At 41.9% G+C, this 18,330-nt stretch overlaps 1 protein-coding gene across 1 annotated transcript in view; it reads left to right on the forward strand.

The window, feature by feature from the left end:
* LOC119464494 (calmodulin-lysine N-methyltransferase-like) overlaps positions 1 to 17,751 on the forward strand; it is a 31,829-nt gene extending 14,078 nt beyond the window's left edge. Inside the window, exons 7-12 of the mRNA XM_037725493.2 lie at positions 3,623 to 3,683; positions 6,485 to 6,559; positions 10,047 to 10,110; positions 12,962 to 13,090; positions 15,910 to 15,994; positions 17,164 to 17,751. Coding sequence (XP_037581421.1) covers positions 3,623 to 3,683; positions 6,485 to 6,559; positions 10,047 to 10,110; positions 12,962 to 13,090; positions 15,910 to 15,993 — 413 coding nt within the window. The 3' untranslated portion in view covers position 15,994; positions 17,164 to 17,751. The remainder of the gene's footprint in view (positions 1 to 3,622; positions 3,684 to 6,484; positions 6,560 to 10,046; positions 10,111 to 12,961; positions 13,091 to 15,909; positions 15,995 to 17,163) is intronic.
* Positions 17,752 to 18,330: the final 579 nt, after the last annotated feature.

Consider the following 18,330-nt stretch of genomic DNA (forward strand, 5'->3'; position numbering starts at 1 on the left):
CAAAGTCACTCCCTCACCAGAACAGGAATTGGCCTCCCTGGTGCAGTATTCGGCCACTACCTCCCTCATGAATCCGAAAAATAACCCATGACCCTCAGTTCCCAGTGGCTGTGGAGCACCTGACCAAGGCGGCGGTCAGACCTGCTATGCGGCAGAGGGTGCTAAGAATCTCTGGGTCAAGACAGGCCGCCCATGGAAACTGAACCTGGCAACGTTCAATACGCGCACCCTCTCGAGTGAAGCTAGCTTAGCAGGACTATTTGAAGAATTATCAGGCATTTCCTGGGATATTATTGGCCTTAGTGAGGTTAGAAGAACTGGTGAGGCTTACACAGTGCTGACTAACGGCCACGTCCTCTGCTACAGAGGTCTTCCAGATAAGAAAGAATCCGGGGTAGGATTTCTAGTGCATAACAACATAGCGGGCAACATTGATGAATTCTACAGCATTAATGAGAGGGTAGCAGTCGTCGTAATAAAGCTGAATAGGAGGTACAAAATGAAGGTAGTACAAGCCTATGCCCCAACCTCTAGTCACGATGGTGAAGAAATAGAACAGTTTTATGAAGATGTTGAACTAGCAATGAGAAAGGTGAAAACTCAGTATACTTTAGTCATGGGCGACTTCAATGCAAAAGTGGGGAAAAAGCAGCTTGGTGAGCAAGCAATTGGCAACTACGGCATCGATTCTAGGAATGCAAGAGGAGAGATGTTAGTAGAATTTGCGGAAAGGAATAGGCTCCGAATAATGAATACCTTCTTCAGGAAGCGCAGCAACAGGAAGTGGACCTGGAAAAGCCCTAATGGAGAAACAAGGAATGAAATAGATTTCATACTCTCTGCCGATCCAAGCATAGTGCAGGATAAAGAAGTGTTAGGTAAGGTTAAGTGCAGTGACCATAGGTTAGTGAGGTCTAGGATTTCTCTCAATTTGGAGAGAGAGTGAAATTAGTCAAGAGGAAACAGGCCAACCTAGAGGCAGTAAGGGTAAAAGCAGACCAATTCAGGCTGGTGCTTGCAAACAAATATGCAGCTTTAGAAAAGGAAGATAAAGACAACATAGAGGTAATGAATGAAACCGTAACTAGGTTGATCTCAGAAGCAGCAATTGAAGTAGGACGTAGGGCACCAAGGCAACCAGTAGGTAAGCTCTCCCAAGAAACAAAGGACCTAATAAAGAAACGACAGAAGATGAAAATGTCCAACTCAAGAGATCAGATAGAATTCGCTGAACTGTCAAAACTAATCAACAAGAAAAAAGTAAGGGATATTCGAAATTATAACGTGGGAAAGATTGAGGAAGCCGTAAAATATGGACGCAGCATTAAATCAGTAAGAAGAAAGCTTGGCATAGGACAAGGCAAGATGTATGCACTGAAAGATAAGCATGGTAATATCATCAGCAATTTCGATGACATAGTAAAAGCAGCGGAAGAATTCTATACTGACCTGTACAGTGCCCAAAACAGCCAAGCTACTTTCATTCAAAATAGTGATGAACCGGACACAGAGGCTCCTTCTATAACTAGCGCTGAAGTTATAAGGGCCTTGAAATACATGACCAGGGGAAAAGCTGCTGGAGAAGATGGAATAACAGTAGATTTAATCAAAGATGGAGGAGATATCATGCTTGAAAAGCTTGCGGCCCTTTATACACAATGCCTCACAACTTCATGTGTACCAGAGAGCTGGAAGAACGCCAACATTATACTAATCCATAAGAAGGGAGACGTTAAAGAACTGAAGAATTATAGACCCATTAGCTTGCTTTCAGTATTATATAAAATATTCACCAAGATAATTTCCAATAGAATCAGGGCAACACTTGACTTCAGCCAACCAAGAGAGCAGGCTGGCTTCAGGAAGGGATATTCTACGATGGATCATATCCATGTCATAAATCAGGTAATCGAGAAATCTGCGGAGTACAATCAACCTCTCTACATGGCTTTCATAGATTATGAAAAGGCATTTGATTCAGTAGAGATACCAGCAGTCATAGAGGCATTGCATAATGAAGGAGTACAGGAGGCATACGTGAATATCTTAGCAAACATCTACAAGGATTCCACAGCTACCTTGGTTCTCCACAAGAAAAGTAGAAAGTTACCTATCAAGAAAGGGGTCAGGCAAGGAGACACAATCTCTCCAATGCTATTCACTGCATGCTTAGAAGAAGTATTCAAGCTCTTGGACTGGGAAGGCTTAGGCGTGAGGATCAACAGCGAATATCTCAGCAACCTTCGGTTTGCAGATGACATTGTCCTATTCAGCAACAATGGAGACGAATTACAACAAATGATTGAGGACCTTAATCGAGAAAGTGTAAGAATTGGGTTGAAGATGAATATGCAGAAGACAAAGATAATGTTCAATAGCCTGGCAAGGGAACAAGAATTCAGGATCGCCAGTCAGCCTCTGGAGTCTGTAAAGGAGTACGTTTATCTAGGTCAATTACTCACAGGGGACCCTGATCACGAGAAAGAAATTTACAGAAGAATAAAATTGGGTTGGAGTGCATACGGCAGGCATTACCAAATCCTGACTGGGAGCTTACCACTGTCGTTGAAAAGAAAAGTGTACAATCATTGCATTCTACCGGTGCTAACATATGGGGCAGAAACTTGGAGGTTAACAAAGAAGCTCGAGAACAAGTTAAGGACCGCACAAAGAGTGATGGAACGAAAAATCTTAGGACTCACGTTAAGAGACAGGAAGAGAGCGGTGTGGATCAGAGAACAAACGGGGATAGCCGATATTCTAGTTGACATTAAGCGGAAGAAATGGAGCTGGGCAGGCCATGTAATGCGTAGGATGGATAACCGGTGGACCATTAGGGTTACAGAATGGATACCAAGAGAAGGGAAGCGCAGTCGAGGTCGGCAGAAAACCAGATGGGATGATGAAGTTAGGAAATTTGCAGGCACAAGTTGGAATACGCTAGCGCAAGACAGGGGTAATTGGAGATCGCAGGGAGAGGCCTTCATCCTGCAGTGGACATAAAATATAGGCTGATGATGATGATGATGTTGTAATGTGAGCTCTTCATGTAAGGTTAAGTTACACCAACTGCCTGGCTGGCAGACAAGTACTATGCACTTAGGTTAGCCAGAGAATACTGCTTGTATACTTTTTGTGAGACTAAATATGATTCAATTTCATTTGAAATTGCAACCCTGAAAGGGTTGAAAGCACAAGATACAATGCATAACATTACACAATCAGCAAAAAGATAAAATTTACTAGTTCACAATACACAAGATGAATTCATCACATGATAGTAATCCGACATGGGCCGGTATTTTGTAGCGATGCATTATGCTTTATTTTATACTAGTCTTATCATTCACCGCTCACGGCTGGCTGATCCCGTTGATAACGTGAGCGAACCGTCGCTGTGACCACTGATCAAGCTCGAAAAGCGCGAAAAGGCATTAGCATCGGAAAGGCATCGCTACAAAATACCGGCCATGATCAGGCAGCATGTTCCAGTGTTCTACGAGGGAGACGAAACAGATGCGTTGCAACTTACCTGTGATGCATGGATAAAAGAGAGAAAGGCACCACCATCACTATCACATTTTAATGAAGAGAAAAGTTTTTTCCTTAATTGCATTTTCAGATGTCCAAATAATCCTCGAACGCAATACGGGTTGCTTGGGAAATGCGAATGTTGTTGCAAGGTAACGTATACTGTCCCTTACTTTAACACTAGCGAACCATTGTTTCATTGGCTACCTCTCTGAAGGCACCTTAAAAGGAACGCTCGGGGCCAACTCCGATTTCCTTACTCAAATACATGAGACAATCACTGGACTGGTTTGAATGAAATTTGTTGCACTTGAGAGAAAGTTAAATTCTAGCAAATCTAGGAAGCAGAATTTTAATTTAGGACATCAAATTTTTATGAAAGATTGCTGAAAATCGGTAAGTTTTAAAAAATAGAATCATGAAGTTTGTAGATCCATAACTCTGCTCTGAAAACAGATATACCACAGTTCTGCGAGCATCTTAAGCAAAGAAACTTGATGTTATATATAAATTTACAGCTTAAGTAAAACTGGCACAGTGTTTACAAGGATGTTGCGAAAGTCTAGTCGCACATTAGCGGTTTATTTCAGAGTGGTGTATAATAGATCAATTTTGTTCACTTATATCTATTATTAGGTGCAGTTTACATAATCATGATATTTTTATTGCTTAATTACATAGTTGCAAAACTTGATATTTGAGTTCCTTAAAATTTTCCAATTTTCAGGAATGTTACTAAACAAACTTGTGGCGTTGATTGAAAATTCCCTTCCTACAGTTACTAGATTTTAAGTCTTCCTTTTAAATGGTACAAACCTCATTCAAATAGGCACAGTGGTTGCTGAGAAAAACGATTTGTCCGTATGCACTAATTAGATAGTAGTTGCCGACCTAAAGCTTCCTCTTAAAACAGTTCAAAGAATAGAGTGGTATTGACTGTAGTGAGTTAGCAAATTACCAGTTTGGTTTCAAGCAACTGTTCCCGTTTGCTTATACAGTCGAATCTCGTTAATTCGAACACGCTTAATTCGAACTGCCGGTTTATTCGAACTGACGCTGTGGTCCCATCAAAGTTATGTGTATTTCAATAGGCGAAAACGCTCGGTAATTCGGACGTGAAAGCATTTGCGACGGTTAATTCGAACATATCGCAGACCGACAATGCTCTCAGCAGCGCGGCAAATTATGCAGCGGCGCGCGCCTCCGACCGGCATTGCTCCGACACCGCCAGAGCAAAAGCTTGGGAGAGACTCAATGCAGTAGCAGAGGCCCAGACCGGCAAGCGCTCGCTTCCCAATAACGGCAGAAAACAAAACTTCAGGGAGCGGGCTATGCTGGCGCCGGGGCGGCGCCGGCACAGCGGCGGGCGCACGCGCGTGGAGACCGTCAAAGGTGAGGGAGCTGCGAGGGAGTTGGGAGAGAGGGCGAGGAGGGGAGCTACCGAAGCCACTGCCACCAAAGCGGTGGAGTTGCCGAGGCCAAATCCGCTTCCCTGCCGCCCTCCTCCCTCACATTCCACGGTCCCCGTGTGCGCGCGCCTTGCCGGCGCCGTCCGCTCTCTGAAGTTTCGTTATCTGCCGTTATCCGGAACTGAGCGTTGGCCGGCGTGGGCAGTTGCGCTCTTTATGTGCTTGCACGCCGCGATATTTCACAACTCGCACTGTTCGTGCATCGTGCTCTGGTGCTCGAATACTTCAAAAATACGTCCTTCCTTTAATTCGAACTTCTTTTAATTCGAACAAATTTTCGGCCCCCTTCGAGTTCGAATTATGGAGATTCAACTGTAGTATTTGATTCATTCTACAAGGCATTTTACAGAGCCCAAATATCATATAATATGTGAGCGCATGCTTGAAACATAACTGAAAGTACAGGGCGCATTGTTGGCCCATCATCACCAGAGACTGGTACACACACCTTGTTTATCCTTGTTATGCGAGGACGCTTGCCCTACTGCAATAGTTTTGCTTCTGTTTTCTTTGACTTAGATGACATTTTCATTTTCTCGCATTCAAATAAAAAAAAACAGGAGCAAAACTGTTGCATTTGGGTGAGTATCCTCGCAGAGTGAGGATAAACCAAGTGTGTGTACCTGTCTCTGGTGATGGGCTGACGGTGCACATCGTACCGTCAATCATGTGTCTGGTATGCACTTGCATATTTGTGTTAACTTATCCAGGCTCTATACTATTGGCGTCAAAATTTTATGGAACACAAGATCCGAAGCAAGATTTTAATTTGGGCGAGTTGGTTCATAGTTAACTGGGGACAATGCAGTGCGAAAATATGTGGACAAAGAAGGCGCATTGTACTGTGTCTTTGTCCACGTCTTCTTGCGCTGCGTTCTGCCCGGTTAACAAGATCTGAGACAGAGCCGAATATTTACGCTGCCTGAGCACTGAGCTTTGTATTCCTTGTGTTCACATTACCAGCCTATAATAACACATGCGATCATTGTAGCGTTGTATGGTTTTAATAGCTGTAGCAAAGACTGTTAGGAAGTTAAACTTCTTTGTGCAATTCATGCCCCATAAACCTTCAATGCCAGCTGCACACTGCTCAGCCCTGTACAACTAAACATGTGTGAAACTGCCGTGTCTTTTGTTTTAAAACAACCTTGTTCCCACACATGTATCGAACGAGTTCATCTGTTCGAGAGATGTTATGTTTAAACATTTAGAGAACTGTAAGATGATGTAACGGCACTGCAGCACATAGTTGGCGCAAATGCACGTCTCCTAGTCCATTGAGCGGTCGCTGAAATAATTGAAACGGAGCACAAGAGGTTGCGCATGAGTACATTGAAGCTAGTTGTGGAAGGGAAAACACTGTCTCCATGTCATGTTTGAGACCAATGGGCAGCTATGTTTAAACATAGCATCTCTCAAAGAGTTGCTAAAAGAGCATATGGCCTTATTCACTGGTGCTACGCACTTTGGTACTCTTTTCGCAGGAGAATAAGGTGGGACGATGACGACGACATTGGGGACCTGGCGGGCCGGTTTGATGTCATCATATCCGCTGACTGGTGTGTACCATCTTCTGGCATAGATAATTATATATATAATGTTATACCAGGTGATTTTCTTTATTGGGAATACACTTTAAAAGCTCGCCTGTAGTAAATGACCTGCTTCTGTAACATCAGCCAGAATCACTTGAAGAGATGGACGTTACTTGCATGGCTGATTAAAATTATCGTTATGCACCTTAGGGCACGTGTTCCTATGGCAAAATCAAAGCCAAGTAGCCGTGAAGTCCTGTACATTTTGCAGAAGTTCTGTGTTTAGAGCCAATTTTGAGAAATACATCCTCAAGCGACCACATGACCCTGTCTGGAGGCCAGTAACCTTCTTTTGTCCTGAAAAAACTGGAGCAAAATGCATTGACGCTGCTGTTGACATTTTTTTTTTTTTTTCACAATGCATTTTTCGACGGCACTGCATTTTTCCACTGCAATGATCAATGTTACCTTGAAAATGAGTGCTTTTCATCACAGAATTTCAGCACATGTTTCTTGAATTACCTCTCAGCTTCAATTCTGCACTTGGGACATGTGCACTAAGGTGAATAATTAAAGAATAATTAGCCAGAGCTTTTTTATTTACTAACATCGCACTGTGATTTGTTCTACAAGTAATGTCAACCTCACAGTGAGATTACTGTGCGATGTCACTTAGTTGGGTTGTCATGATGTCACCATCATGTGTCCAAAACACTCACGGAGAGTTTACACAAGTACAATCATGTCATTAACGGGGACAGTGCACCAGTTATAGACAAATAAAGAAACATTAAAAGGAGGTTATTACACTAATTATTACTGACACTTAGAGAAGTACCACTGCAAGTGTATTGTGACTTGCATATTTATTCCAAGGAATTTAACCCCATAAGGAATCTTTTTATTTCATTTTTTCAAGACTACCATAATGGTTAATTTTTTTTAATATACACTAATGACATGGTTAGAACACCGAAATATGTCTAATATGACTGATTTTGTTTTTCTGATGAAACTATTGCACTTAAAGTTTTACGCAATAAATGAAAGCGAAGCAGAATGAGTCTGCTTTTCAGGCATACAACTTTTATGTAAACAAGATTGTATAATAAAATTGAACAAAACTTGTAAAGATACACTTATATCTAAAAAGAAAGAACGCAAAAAAATGTTGACATGTACAAAATGTTTCACTATCTATAAAGCCAGTCGAAATTTTTTCTTGAAAACTACTTCTGCTACAAAAAAAGAACTAGAAGCCATACAGTTGGCCATGCCGCACAGCAAAGCAGTGTGTGTGTGTGTGTACACAGTAACGAAGAGGTAGGTGCATTGGCCTGGAGCTGTAGGTAAACAGAATGAACAAATCAGGACAGTCTATTTGCTCACTTTAAAACACATTGTACAACAAAACAGGGGCCTGTACATGTGTTGGAGTTTATTGACACAACTTGAGCTCTGGCCAAGGCCACACTGTACAAAGACGTGCTGTCAATCTTGTCAGCAAATATTTTGCACTATTCTGTGTTGTATGTCTGTTCAAATTTCATTTTAACCTGTCGACTGCACAGAACTAAATACCTTGTCATGATGGACCAATGGATTATGATTTGAGTAGCTGAGCTGCGTGTAACAGAATGGAATTTTGGGAAATATTTTTGAAGTGTTGTTGCGCTTTGCTTTTTGCTGTATGTTTGCATGACCGTAATATGTGGAGAATGGCTATAAGATTACTGAAAATTGTAAATTGTACAGTCGGCATAAAAAATGTATAGACCATGGGATCTGAGTAAAAGCTGAATATTTCTGCAGCCCAGGAATGCAGCTTAGCATTTGGGCTTCTGGCCCGTGAACAACAATGTAATGCATAAACACTCATATACCGCTCGGAAATTTAATGCTTTCCGAGGTCTAGCTTTCGGTAAACTTTCGAGAGCAACTGTGCCCTTTCACTGGTGCATCTTTCAGCAAATCTCCGTGTGCTGAGCATGACCTGTGTCCTTAGCCTGCATACCATTACTTCATTACTCAAAACAAATTCTTTAATGTTTAGCCCATTCCTGGTGATGACAGCTTTTCCAGATTCCTAGTACTACAGTATAGACCACTTATAACGTAACCGTTTATAGTGCAGAACTGGCTACAACGTGGCCTTACCTGACTCCCATTTACCCTCCCATAGAACTCCATGTATACGTATACTGCTTACAGTGCAGCCGTGTGAGACGAAATAGCCGTTATAATGCGGCTTCCGCGAGAAAATCTCGCCGACAAGGGCAGCAGCGAGCACGCTTCTCAACAAGGTGCGTGCTCCCGGCCGGCGTATGCATTATTCAATGCAATCAAACTCTCATTAATTCGGACTTATTTGGCCGCACATCGGTTAATTCGGACTACTTTCGGAGCTCGGTGAGCGAGGAGCGCCGCAAATGTGCGACGCAGAAGAGCAAGAACGGCGCTAGCGTCCAACCCAAACGAAGCGGCGGAGTCGCATCACCACAGCCATCAGTTGAAATTGTACATGGATGAAAGCAACACCACAACGCTTCGAGCCTATTTGTGTCTTGGAAGCCTGTATTGTGGTGGCTAGAATGCCTGTATTCTTGCGTTTACCACTGTGCATGACACCGCGTTGGCCGCGGGCTTTCGTGTCTGCGTAGTCGCCGGCCACGATCGCGTTGATAGCGGCCGCGGTTTTCTCCGCAGCGGTTGCGGCAAACAGTAGTTTCGATTTTACTCAGTACACGAGTAGGCCGCGTGCCTAAAAAACTGCGTAGGTAGCGCCCGCAGTTTCGACTGCCCTCCCCCCCCATTTGTTGCAGCGAATGGTAGTTAATTCATCCAGACTCAGTGCGTTCGTCGGGTACGTGCTTTCAGCAGCACAAAGTCGCCGTTCATAATCGCGTCGATAGCGGTCACGGTTTTTCCGCAGTGGTTGTGGCAAACAGTTGTTTCGTTTTGACTCGGTGCAAAGCTGTCAAGCTTGAAAAGCACCGGCTACATCGAGATTATGTTTTCGCCAGCTCACTGGCAAAAACGTAATCGTGATGTGCACGCGATAGTACAAAGCGTGTCTACATGCTTGGTCTACATGTTTTGCATACGTGCAGGGCTTGAAAATCCTTGTTTTGTTTATAGTGCGGTAGCACTTATAGTGCAGATATTCGCAACTCTGGCGAGTTACGTTACAAGCGGTCTACACTGTACTCGGTTTAATGAAGTGTATTTGGTTACTTTCAGCCTTTTGCAGTTCTTGCAGTTTTCAATGAATACACATGCCAAAGTATGTTTTAAAGTGGGCAAATAGACTGTCCTGATTTATTCATTCTGTTTACCTACAGCTCCAGGCCAATACATCCACCTCTTCGTTACCGTGTATGCTGACATGGCTGGGTACCCAGCCAGGATGCTGTCTCAATGCCCCAATATTTTATGAAGCTCAATGTTCTATAACTGCCTCATGGGACATCACACTGGCATTCGTATGACCTGAATTTCATTTCTTTTGCAGCCTATTCTTTGATGAGGGTCGTCAGCCGCTTGTCAATACGATCTGGAAGCTTTTAGGAGACAAGGTAAGCCGCGCTCACATCACTAAAGGTGCACAGGCAGCTGAAATGATAAACAACTTTGTTTCTTTTTTTGTGTGTGTGGGTATGCACACTGTTTTTGTTTGTTTGCTTGTTTGTTTTTGTTCTCACTTAAGAAATGGCTGTTGTCTCACTAGTGCCACAGAGCAAGCAAAGTACAAAAGAAATGTTTTAGATTTTTTTTTTCTTCTTTTCACATACGTATTCAGGCTCAGATGCTTTCATAATTTTAATACACTAAAGATAGTTTTAATTACACTAACACTTCAAGACGCAGACTTATACGGGGATTACCGAGTTGCCAGTAAAGCCAGTTAGCCGAGCTTCTCACACCACCACTTTTTAATCTTGGCATTATAGGTTTGCATATGTCAAAGTTGAAACACACGTACTAGTGTGGAATGCTCCTCAAGTTGATGAAAACAGTGCGTTCATACCAGAGACAGCGCCTTAGTAAAATAAACTGCCATCTTAGCACTGCAATGCAAATGGCATGGTAGTACTTGGCAAACGTCTTTTTTATGTTTTTTTATGTTTTTTTTAAGTTTTGTAGTAGTTCGCTGCTTACTTCATATGTTCCCCATTTTTATTATTAACCATGGGTCATGTTGCAATCTCTTGACTTTGAGACCCTTGTCTGTATTTTATCTGGAGTCTACTCACTGTCTGCTGAACAAATAATGAACTGTGCAACAAGATGGCACACAAGGAAAGAAGGGGACATACGAGCGCAGACTTACAACTGAGTTTCTTGAAAAAATGAAAACCTTATACAGTTAGACCTTGATATAACAAAGTCAGTAAAATTGGCAGTTTAGTTCGTTAATCGAAATTTCGTTATATTGAAATTCAACCTTTTTGCAAATAAGTACAGTCGCCAACTAATTTTTCTTGCATGGAAGGAGCTGTAAAACTTTCTGAATTATCGGGCAACTGTAAAAATCCAATTTCAATGAGCAAAAAAAATTCATTTTGTTGAATTTGAGAGTCGGCAGCCAGAGGTACGGCTTCATGCTGCATCGCCAATATCTTCACATTGGTGGTATAAGGCGAAGCCTATAAACTCACGTCAACTCCGCCGCAGTAGCTGATAGTGTTGCTCTCAGTGGGACAACGCTACCTTATATTGAAGAGTGCAGGCAGAGGGGAGCGAACGCTTCGTCATTCTGCCTCTCGCTTCAACAGGGCTCCAAAACTCATTATTACGCAATATCCAGCAGTAAACGTGCGGGAATACAGCGCATGTGAAGCCATGGCCAGTCCTGGCCTGGCGCCCACCGATGATTACCTGCAAGATAGGGCATTCAGGTCATGTATGTGCTCTAGCCGGGCTGACAGCCATGTGCAGCCATGGCTGGGCTAGTCGAGGAGATGCACACTCACCTGGCCCCCAATCACGGCACGCGTGTATCAAGCCACCATGTTACCGTCGCCCATTTTTCCTTGCACCAACAGCATACGGTGTGAGAGGAGCGATAGGCTCTGGCTTCGTATGCAACTTGACGGCACAAGGGTCACGTTGCTACGCTGCTCGGCTTCTGCAGCCACTCTTTGTCACGCATTGTTGTAATTCAACGGTTTGACCATCTGCACCCATTCCATTGCATTCATTGCCTCGGTGCACGTTTGCTGTGGCAGTGAAATTTCTTTGTATTGAAAAAAGAAGGCCCGTACGTGTCGCAGCGAAGTGAGTGCAGTGTCAAGCATAGTAATCGGTGTGTACCATGCGAAGTGGGAGTGGTTATATCAGTTGCCCTTAACACGTGGGAAATAATACGTCAGGAATGGTGGGAGATGCATTAACCAGCGATGAAGGAAACACGAGCGATCTCTTTCCAGGACGTCAAGATTACGTTTGCCAGCGCATTGCCGAGATTGTGGGTGCCAGCTAGGTTACCAGAATGCAGCAGTTCTTCCAAAAGATGGCAGATTCATAGGGCGTAGAAACGCGTTAGCTACCCTTCAATTACTCTGTCAGACAAGGAAGTACGCTTATTTACGCTTCACATGTTACACTTAAATCGTGCTGTTGTCTACTCATGTTTCCTTCATATGTATTTATCTTTCTAACGGTTGATGACAGAACACTCTGTCTGTAGACATACATAAGGCTTTTGTTTTCTTGTTGTCTTTTTTTTTAATGAACTAAATTGTAAGTCTGTGCTTGTCCGTCCCCTTCTTTCCTTGTGTCTTGTCTTGTCTGACAAGTGTGTATCAATGCATCACATTAACTAGCCCAGCTATCAACACTCTGAATAAACTGGAAAAAAAGTAAATAATTAAATGTGCTTCTTTTTTTTTCTGAAGGGACACGAAAGAGAAACATTAAATCAGTCTAAAATTATTTTTTGTTAATGTCAAAACTACTGTTTTCATTTATTTAATTTTTCCTTTTTTTTCTTGTCTTTTTTTTGCAGTTGGGCTGTTTGTGGCATAGTAACATTCTAGCAAGTGACAAGCCTGCAGCTTTTCTAGAATACAGTTTCGTTCATTATTACCAATAAACAATTAACCAGGTCCTAACAGTTTATAATATGTCTAAAGTCCGTGAAGCTGCAGCAAGCTGGTGCAAGCACATGAAGGTGTCATCACCACCTGTCTTTTATTCTTGCGTTTTTTCTGACTCACCAATCTGCCTTTGATGGCAATATTCTTTTTTTTTTTAAGTGTAATTTCCTAATGCAGCTTAACCTGCTTCTCTATTTGGTGTCCCTTTAAGCACAAGGGTAAATACATTTAACTTTGCATAAAGCAAATTTGACATCAACGCGCTATCAAGACTGTCTTGTTGCAAAGGTGCTGCATGAAGCGTAAAAAATATGATTCTGAATCACAGGGCCTCGCTGTGATCCTGGCACCAACTCGGGGACGAACGTTCCAGCACTTCGTGGAACTTGCGCAGTCACGGTTCTACGTCGAAATACTCATGGCCTACGATACCTGCGTCTGGGAGCTACATGCCCGGGTGAGTGTTATGGCTTGCATTGTTTAGCCAATTAACCCTCTATGGTTTGGCTTACTGGTTTATTTTAGAAGCAACGTATAATAACCAAGGGGCTGCTCACCCTGCAATACATGTTTAAATCGGAACCTATAATAAATTCCAATCATGTTAATGACCAAATGAATTAAGCAACAGCTGCTTGACCACTTTGTAGCATGGCAATGTTATACTACACATGTCTTACCTGGAGCATTTAGGAACAACATTATTTTTAATATTTTTTTACTGGTACTGCTTCTAAATACTTACAGTTCCACACAGATCACATGATGGTAATGAACATAGCTGCTCACACCTTGTATGGAAAACAGTTCAATAATTCGCACATTGAAAATTTAAGGACGGCAACATTAGGCGATCAATATGTTATATCGCTATCACAAGTACTGGTGTTATCGAGCCTGATTGGGGGTGGATTTTCCACGCACAATTGGCTGCTTTGCACAAGCTCATAGAGAGAAGCCAATGGGTTTTGCAAATTTTAGTTGCTGCTGTTTGAATGCCGTTAAAGGCATGCGTGCAACAGGGGTATTACTAAAGCGTAATGTGCCGCATGTGTAATGTGTGCTAACTTATGAGAGTGAAGTTTGGCAGGCGACAAAGAGACTTGCAAAGAAACCAAGGGCTGTGCATCGAGTGATGGAACAAAAAATTGCAGGAGTAACGTTGAAAGGAAGCTTTATTCCTTAAAGCCAACTCCAATTTTGCCTGTTCAAATACATTTAAAACACATTGAATTCCCTCATCAGAACACTGATGAACCGATTTGAATGGAACTCAGTGCATTTGAGAGAGAAATAATCCTACCGACTGCAGAGAAACAAATTGTGATCATCGGAGGCAATTCTGAAATCGATGTCAAAAGATAGCTTCTCTCTTATTATCTAATAGGCTTGGTAGAAATGGCGGGACGCATGCATTTCGAAATACTCACTGGAGGCCACACAGAAAGGGATAAAAAGTGCCGATGAATAATTTTCACAAACAGGGTTTTCAGAGCATCAGTCTCAGTCTTTATTGAACGACCCTCGTACATGGAAACGGAGAAATTGTTGTTCTCATCATCTGCTGCACCAGTTTTGATGCGACTTGCTGCATTTAAAAGAAGCAGTTATCAACTAACTGTAGGAAGCATATTTTCTATTAAAACTCTTAATCGCTGAAAAATTGCTAAGAAAGTGCAAACAAGGTGCTGTTAAGGACCACGCACTTTTGATGGTCACTTTGAGTAGCCACGTGCCTTACAAGGCGCTGTTAATTACCTTGAAACACCATACTTAGTTGCTCATAATTGCCACGTGCCTTACAAGATGCTGTTATTAACCATGAAATGCTCATAAGCACTGCCAAGTCTCATATGCCGTCTTACCCCTGATGGAGAAGCTTGATTAGCTCTGAAACGTCAGGTGATTATTAAAATGTGGTTACAGCTATCACAGTTTTTGCTGAGTTAAGGCCAATTTTGCAGTAGCATTCTTGTTTTCTTTCATTTCTGCTAGAACAGGAATCTGTGCACTAGTGAACTGTGCTATGAAAAGTGACGAAAAATGCTGGATTTCATGAGACAGACTATGTGGCAGCAGACAGTTCAGCAGTTTTGTTAACCTACATTGCACAGAAAAAGGCTTTCTTGCATTACAACACGATGGTTTGAGAAGTTGCTTAGGAAGTTTTGCTTAATCAAAAATCCTGTACTACAAATGGCTGCGAATTTGAAAAAAAGCCGGGGATTAAACATGACTGCTACACAACATGATCTGCCTCTTCTTACAAGTGAAGCCTAACTGTTTTTTACTGCTTCTGTTTTTATCTCGTTGTTTTGCATCTTTAGTATAATTAAAGACAGCACCAGAACAAACTGAAAATATTTCTTTAACGGGTTTCATTTTGTCCACAAATGTGGGTGGCATATGTGAACACCAAAAGCATACGGTTTGCTTAGAAACGCCAGCCATTTCAGAAGTTTGCCCATTGTAATCATTGTCATTGATAATCACCTGAGAACCATTACTGTCAGAAGCAATTATAAAATAAGACCTGCTACATGACAAAATACTGGCCCTGCCATTAAGCACAGACATATCTGTCTTTCAGCAGTTATTTTAACACATTTGTTGTATAAGAGCAATTTGACAGCAAAGTTCTGATCAGCTGGTGTCGGAAGATATTTGTTACACAATTTAAGCATAATTTTTTTCTAGCTCTTTCATTACGAGGTGCTGTGTCATTGCGGTGTCTCAAGAGGGTTGTATTGCTTACTGTGTTGCAGTTCTATAAAAAAATTCTGTTAGATGTAGTTGATCTACTAGTTGAAATTTCGCTTAGTGGACTTCAAGTGCACGCACGAAAATATTTGGTGCGTTCAAGGAAGTTCCAAGTACAGATTTAGTAAAAGCTTTATTAGCAAAAATGGTAACACTGTTTTCTTCTCACTCCACACAATAATTTTAACATTCTTGATTCTTAATTCTTTTAGAACACTAGTAAAAATAGAATATGCAAGATGTGAGACAGGTATTCTGCTTTCCATGCTTTATTCGTGTTTGCCGAGTAGATTAGGATTGGAATATCAATCGATCCTGTCTAATTAGACGAGTTTCAGCATTGTCATTTCAGCCACTTGGATTTTTTTTAATGTCAGACCAGCAATCATCGCTTTGATGGCTCATAGATGACATGCGCTGCTGTTGTGGCCAGAAACCAGAAACTGGAGTGTCTGCAGTAAGCGCTTAACAAAAAATACCTCGATCTTAATCAGGGCCATCATTGCTCGATTTCAGTATCAGCAGGAAAGACCAGACATCTATGATGCCAACCTTCACTACCCACAGATGCTCATCCTTCGCAAGATACTTGCGGCATGAGGTAAGCGATCTGTCTGCAGCAGTTATTGTGGTGCTTGAACCATCCTGTTCATTGAATGACTACATTAAAGGTGCACCAAAGGTGCACCAAAGGCCAGAGTTAAAGCACTGTAGAAGTCGGAGCGGAAAATTAGACAACTCAACAAGAGCTCCTGCATCTTCACTGTGACTGTGATTGATATGTTATGTAGCCAAGTTGCCCAAAGTGCTCATATTGAATTGTTTGTTTTGGGAAGTGCGAGGAGCATTGGAGGCCAGCTTCGATGGCACGTCCTGTTGAAGTTTCATTTTTCAAGAATCCCCAGTGTGTCAAATATCACTAAATCTGCCCAAGTAGTAAAAGTGCAGTCTTCATTTCATACAGTGCATTGTGTTGATCGGGGAAATGTTCCGACGGCTATGGTTAACGACGTCTTGAAATAGCTGTCGATCTAATTGATCGCCTTTCTGTAACCTGGTAAGGAAACAATTACTATCCATTTAGGGATCTTGACAGCCTGTCGCCTTTATTGAATTAGATTTTTCACAGTATTTGCAGATGCACTTCTGTGTCCTAGCCACATGTAATGGCATATAATGTTAAAAAGAATTTGCCATTATGGTAGATTTTTTGTTTTTTATTTTCTTTCCCAGGAGGAATGCACTTTAATTGAGGGGTTAAAGAACCCTATGTTGTTAAAATTAATCTGAAGCCCCTCACTACGGTGTTCCTCATAACCCAGTGTACAGTTTCATGATATAAAATGACATAATCTGAATTTGAGGCCTCTTTGTGCAAATTCGCAGTTATCATATGCCTCTAATGCTTGAAGGCATAGCTACGGCAATGTGGAACAGAGTAAAAAAAAAATACCCAAATTATGGGGTTTATCGCCCCAAGGCTACACACGGGCTATTAAGGATGCTGTAGTGCTGGGCTCTGGATTAATTTAGACCACGTGGATTTCTTGGACATGCATCTAAATCAAAGTGCAGAAATGTTCTTGCATTGCACCCCCACCAGAATGCAGCCAGCATGGCCAGGATTCGAATCGACGACTTCGTGTTCAGAACAAAAACACTTTGCTTGATCTAGTGCTGTAACCACAGTTCACTCTTTATGCATAATGAGAACTAAGTTTTCTTTTTTTTGACAAATAATTTAGCTGGCACAAATGTTTTTCATTGCAGCATTATTTTCGTGCAATCACTGAAGAAACTCAAAGAAAAAGCGAGAACAAGAAAAAGAAAATGCGAACACAGTCATCGCTAGTCCTGACCAGACGTCCGCCACCGACCGCCGCCATCTTGGAAAAAGACTTCAGGACCAACTGTTGTATATATAAAAAAAAAAATAAGAGAACTTAAGGAACAACCGCATGCTGCGTGTTTTATGTATAAAAAAAAAAAATCTGAAATATGTGTGTGTGTACGTGCAATGTATTTGTTGTTCGTGTTTCATGGTTTCGCCGCCAAATGTTTAAGAAAAAAAGAATCTAACATCATCTCATGTAGTGAAATGTTTTAACGAGAGCAATTTATTGGCGAGGAACCTGACCTAATAAATGTTGTAAATAACAGTTATTTTCGGGAGAAAGAAAATATCATTACGGGGCGAGGCCCCATAGCGCATTTAATCCTGCCGTCTCACAATCTTTTGCCAGATGTCTATATACCAATAATGTCATCTCGCATGAAACAAGGTGTTCACAGAAATAATTTATTGCAGAGAAATCATTGTATTTATTAAGGCCGAATAAAGGTTGTTATTTTGAAGAATCAATGCTTCAGTGGTGTGGACTTTCTTCTGCAGTAGGCAGCAGGTAAGCTGTGCCAGACTCGATGCATAACTGAGCATCCAAGTTCCATCTCCTAGTGTACAAATTGAAATTGCAACTCTGTCTCGACAGACAGAGGGGGGCCCCAACGGGTCTCCGCCGGCTAGTCCCTCAGGACCTCAATAAAAGTTCATTGTCTGTCTGTCTGTCTGTCTGTCTGTCTCGAATTATGATGCTTTCTAATGGCAACCCTTTCGAAAGGGGGCGGGGGGGCCATCTAGCCTGCTTGAGCTGATCAGGTTTTACTACATCTATTACAGTGTAGCATTTTGCCTATCTCCCCTTGATCTCTTTTCTTTTAATAATTTTTTTATTTGTTATAGCCTCTATCTCTATATTGTACAGTTACCTGTGCCCGTAACGATTCCAGTTCTAGCTTTATCTATTTTTTATTTATTGAGAGAACACTGCAGGCCTTGTAGGGGCCCATGCAGGAGGGGCACTGGTACACACCCCAATAGAGCACCCCTTTTCTGCCGCAAGGCTTCACCTATGAAATGCAGAAATAAAGACGTTTAAA

The sequence above is a fragment of the Dermacentor silvarum genome, chromosome 9 (assembly GCF_013339745.2).
Source record: "Dermacentor silvarum isolate Dsil-2018 chromosome 9, BIME_Dsil_1.4, whole genome shotgun sequence".
NCBI lineage: Eukaryota > Metazoa > Arthropoda > Arachnida > Ixodida > Ixodidae > Dermacentor > Dermacentor silvarum.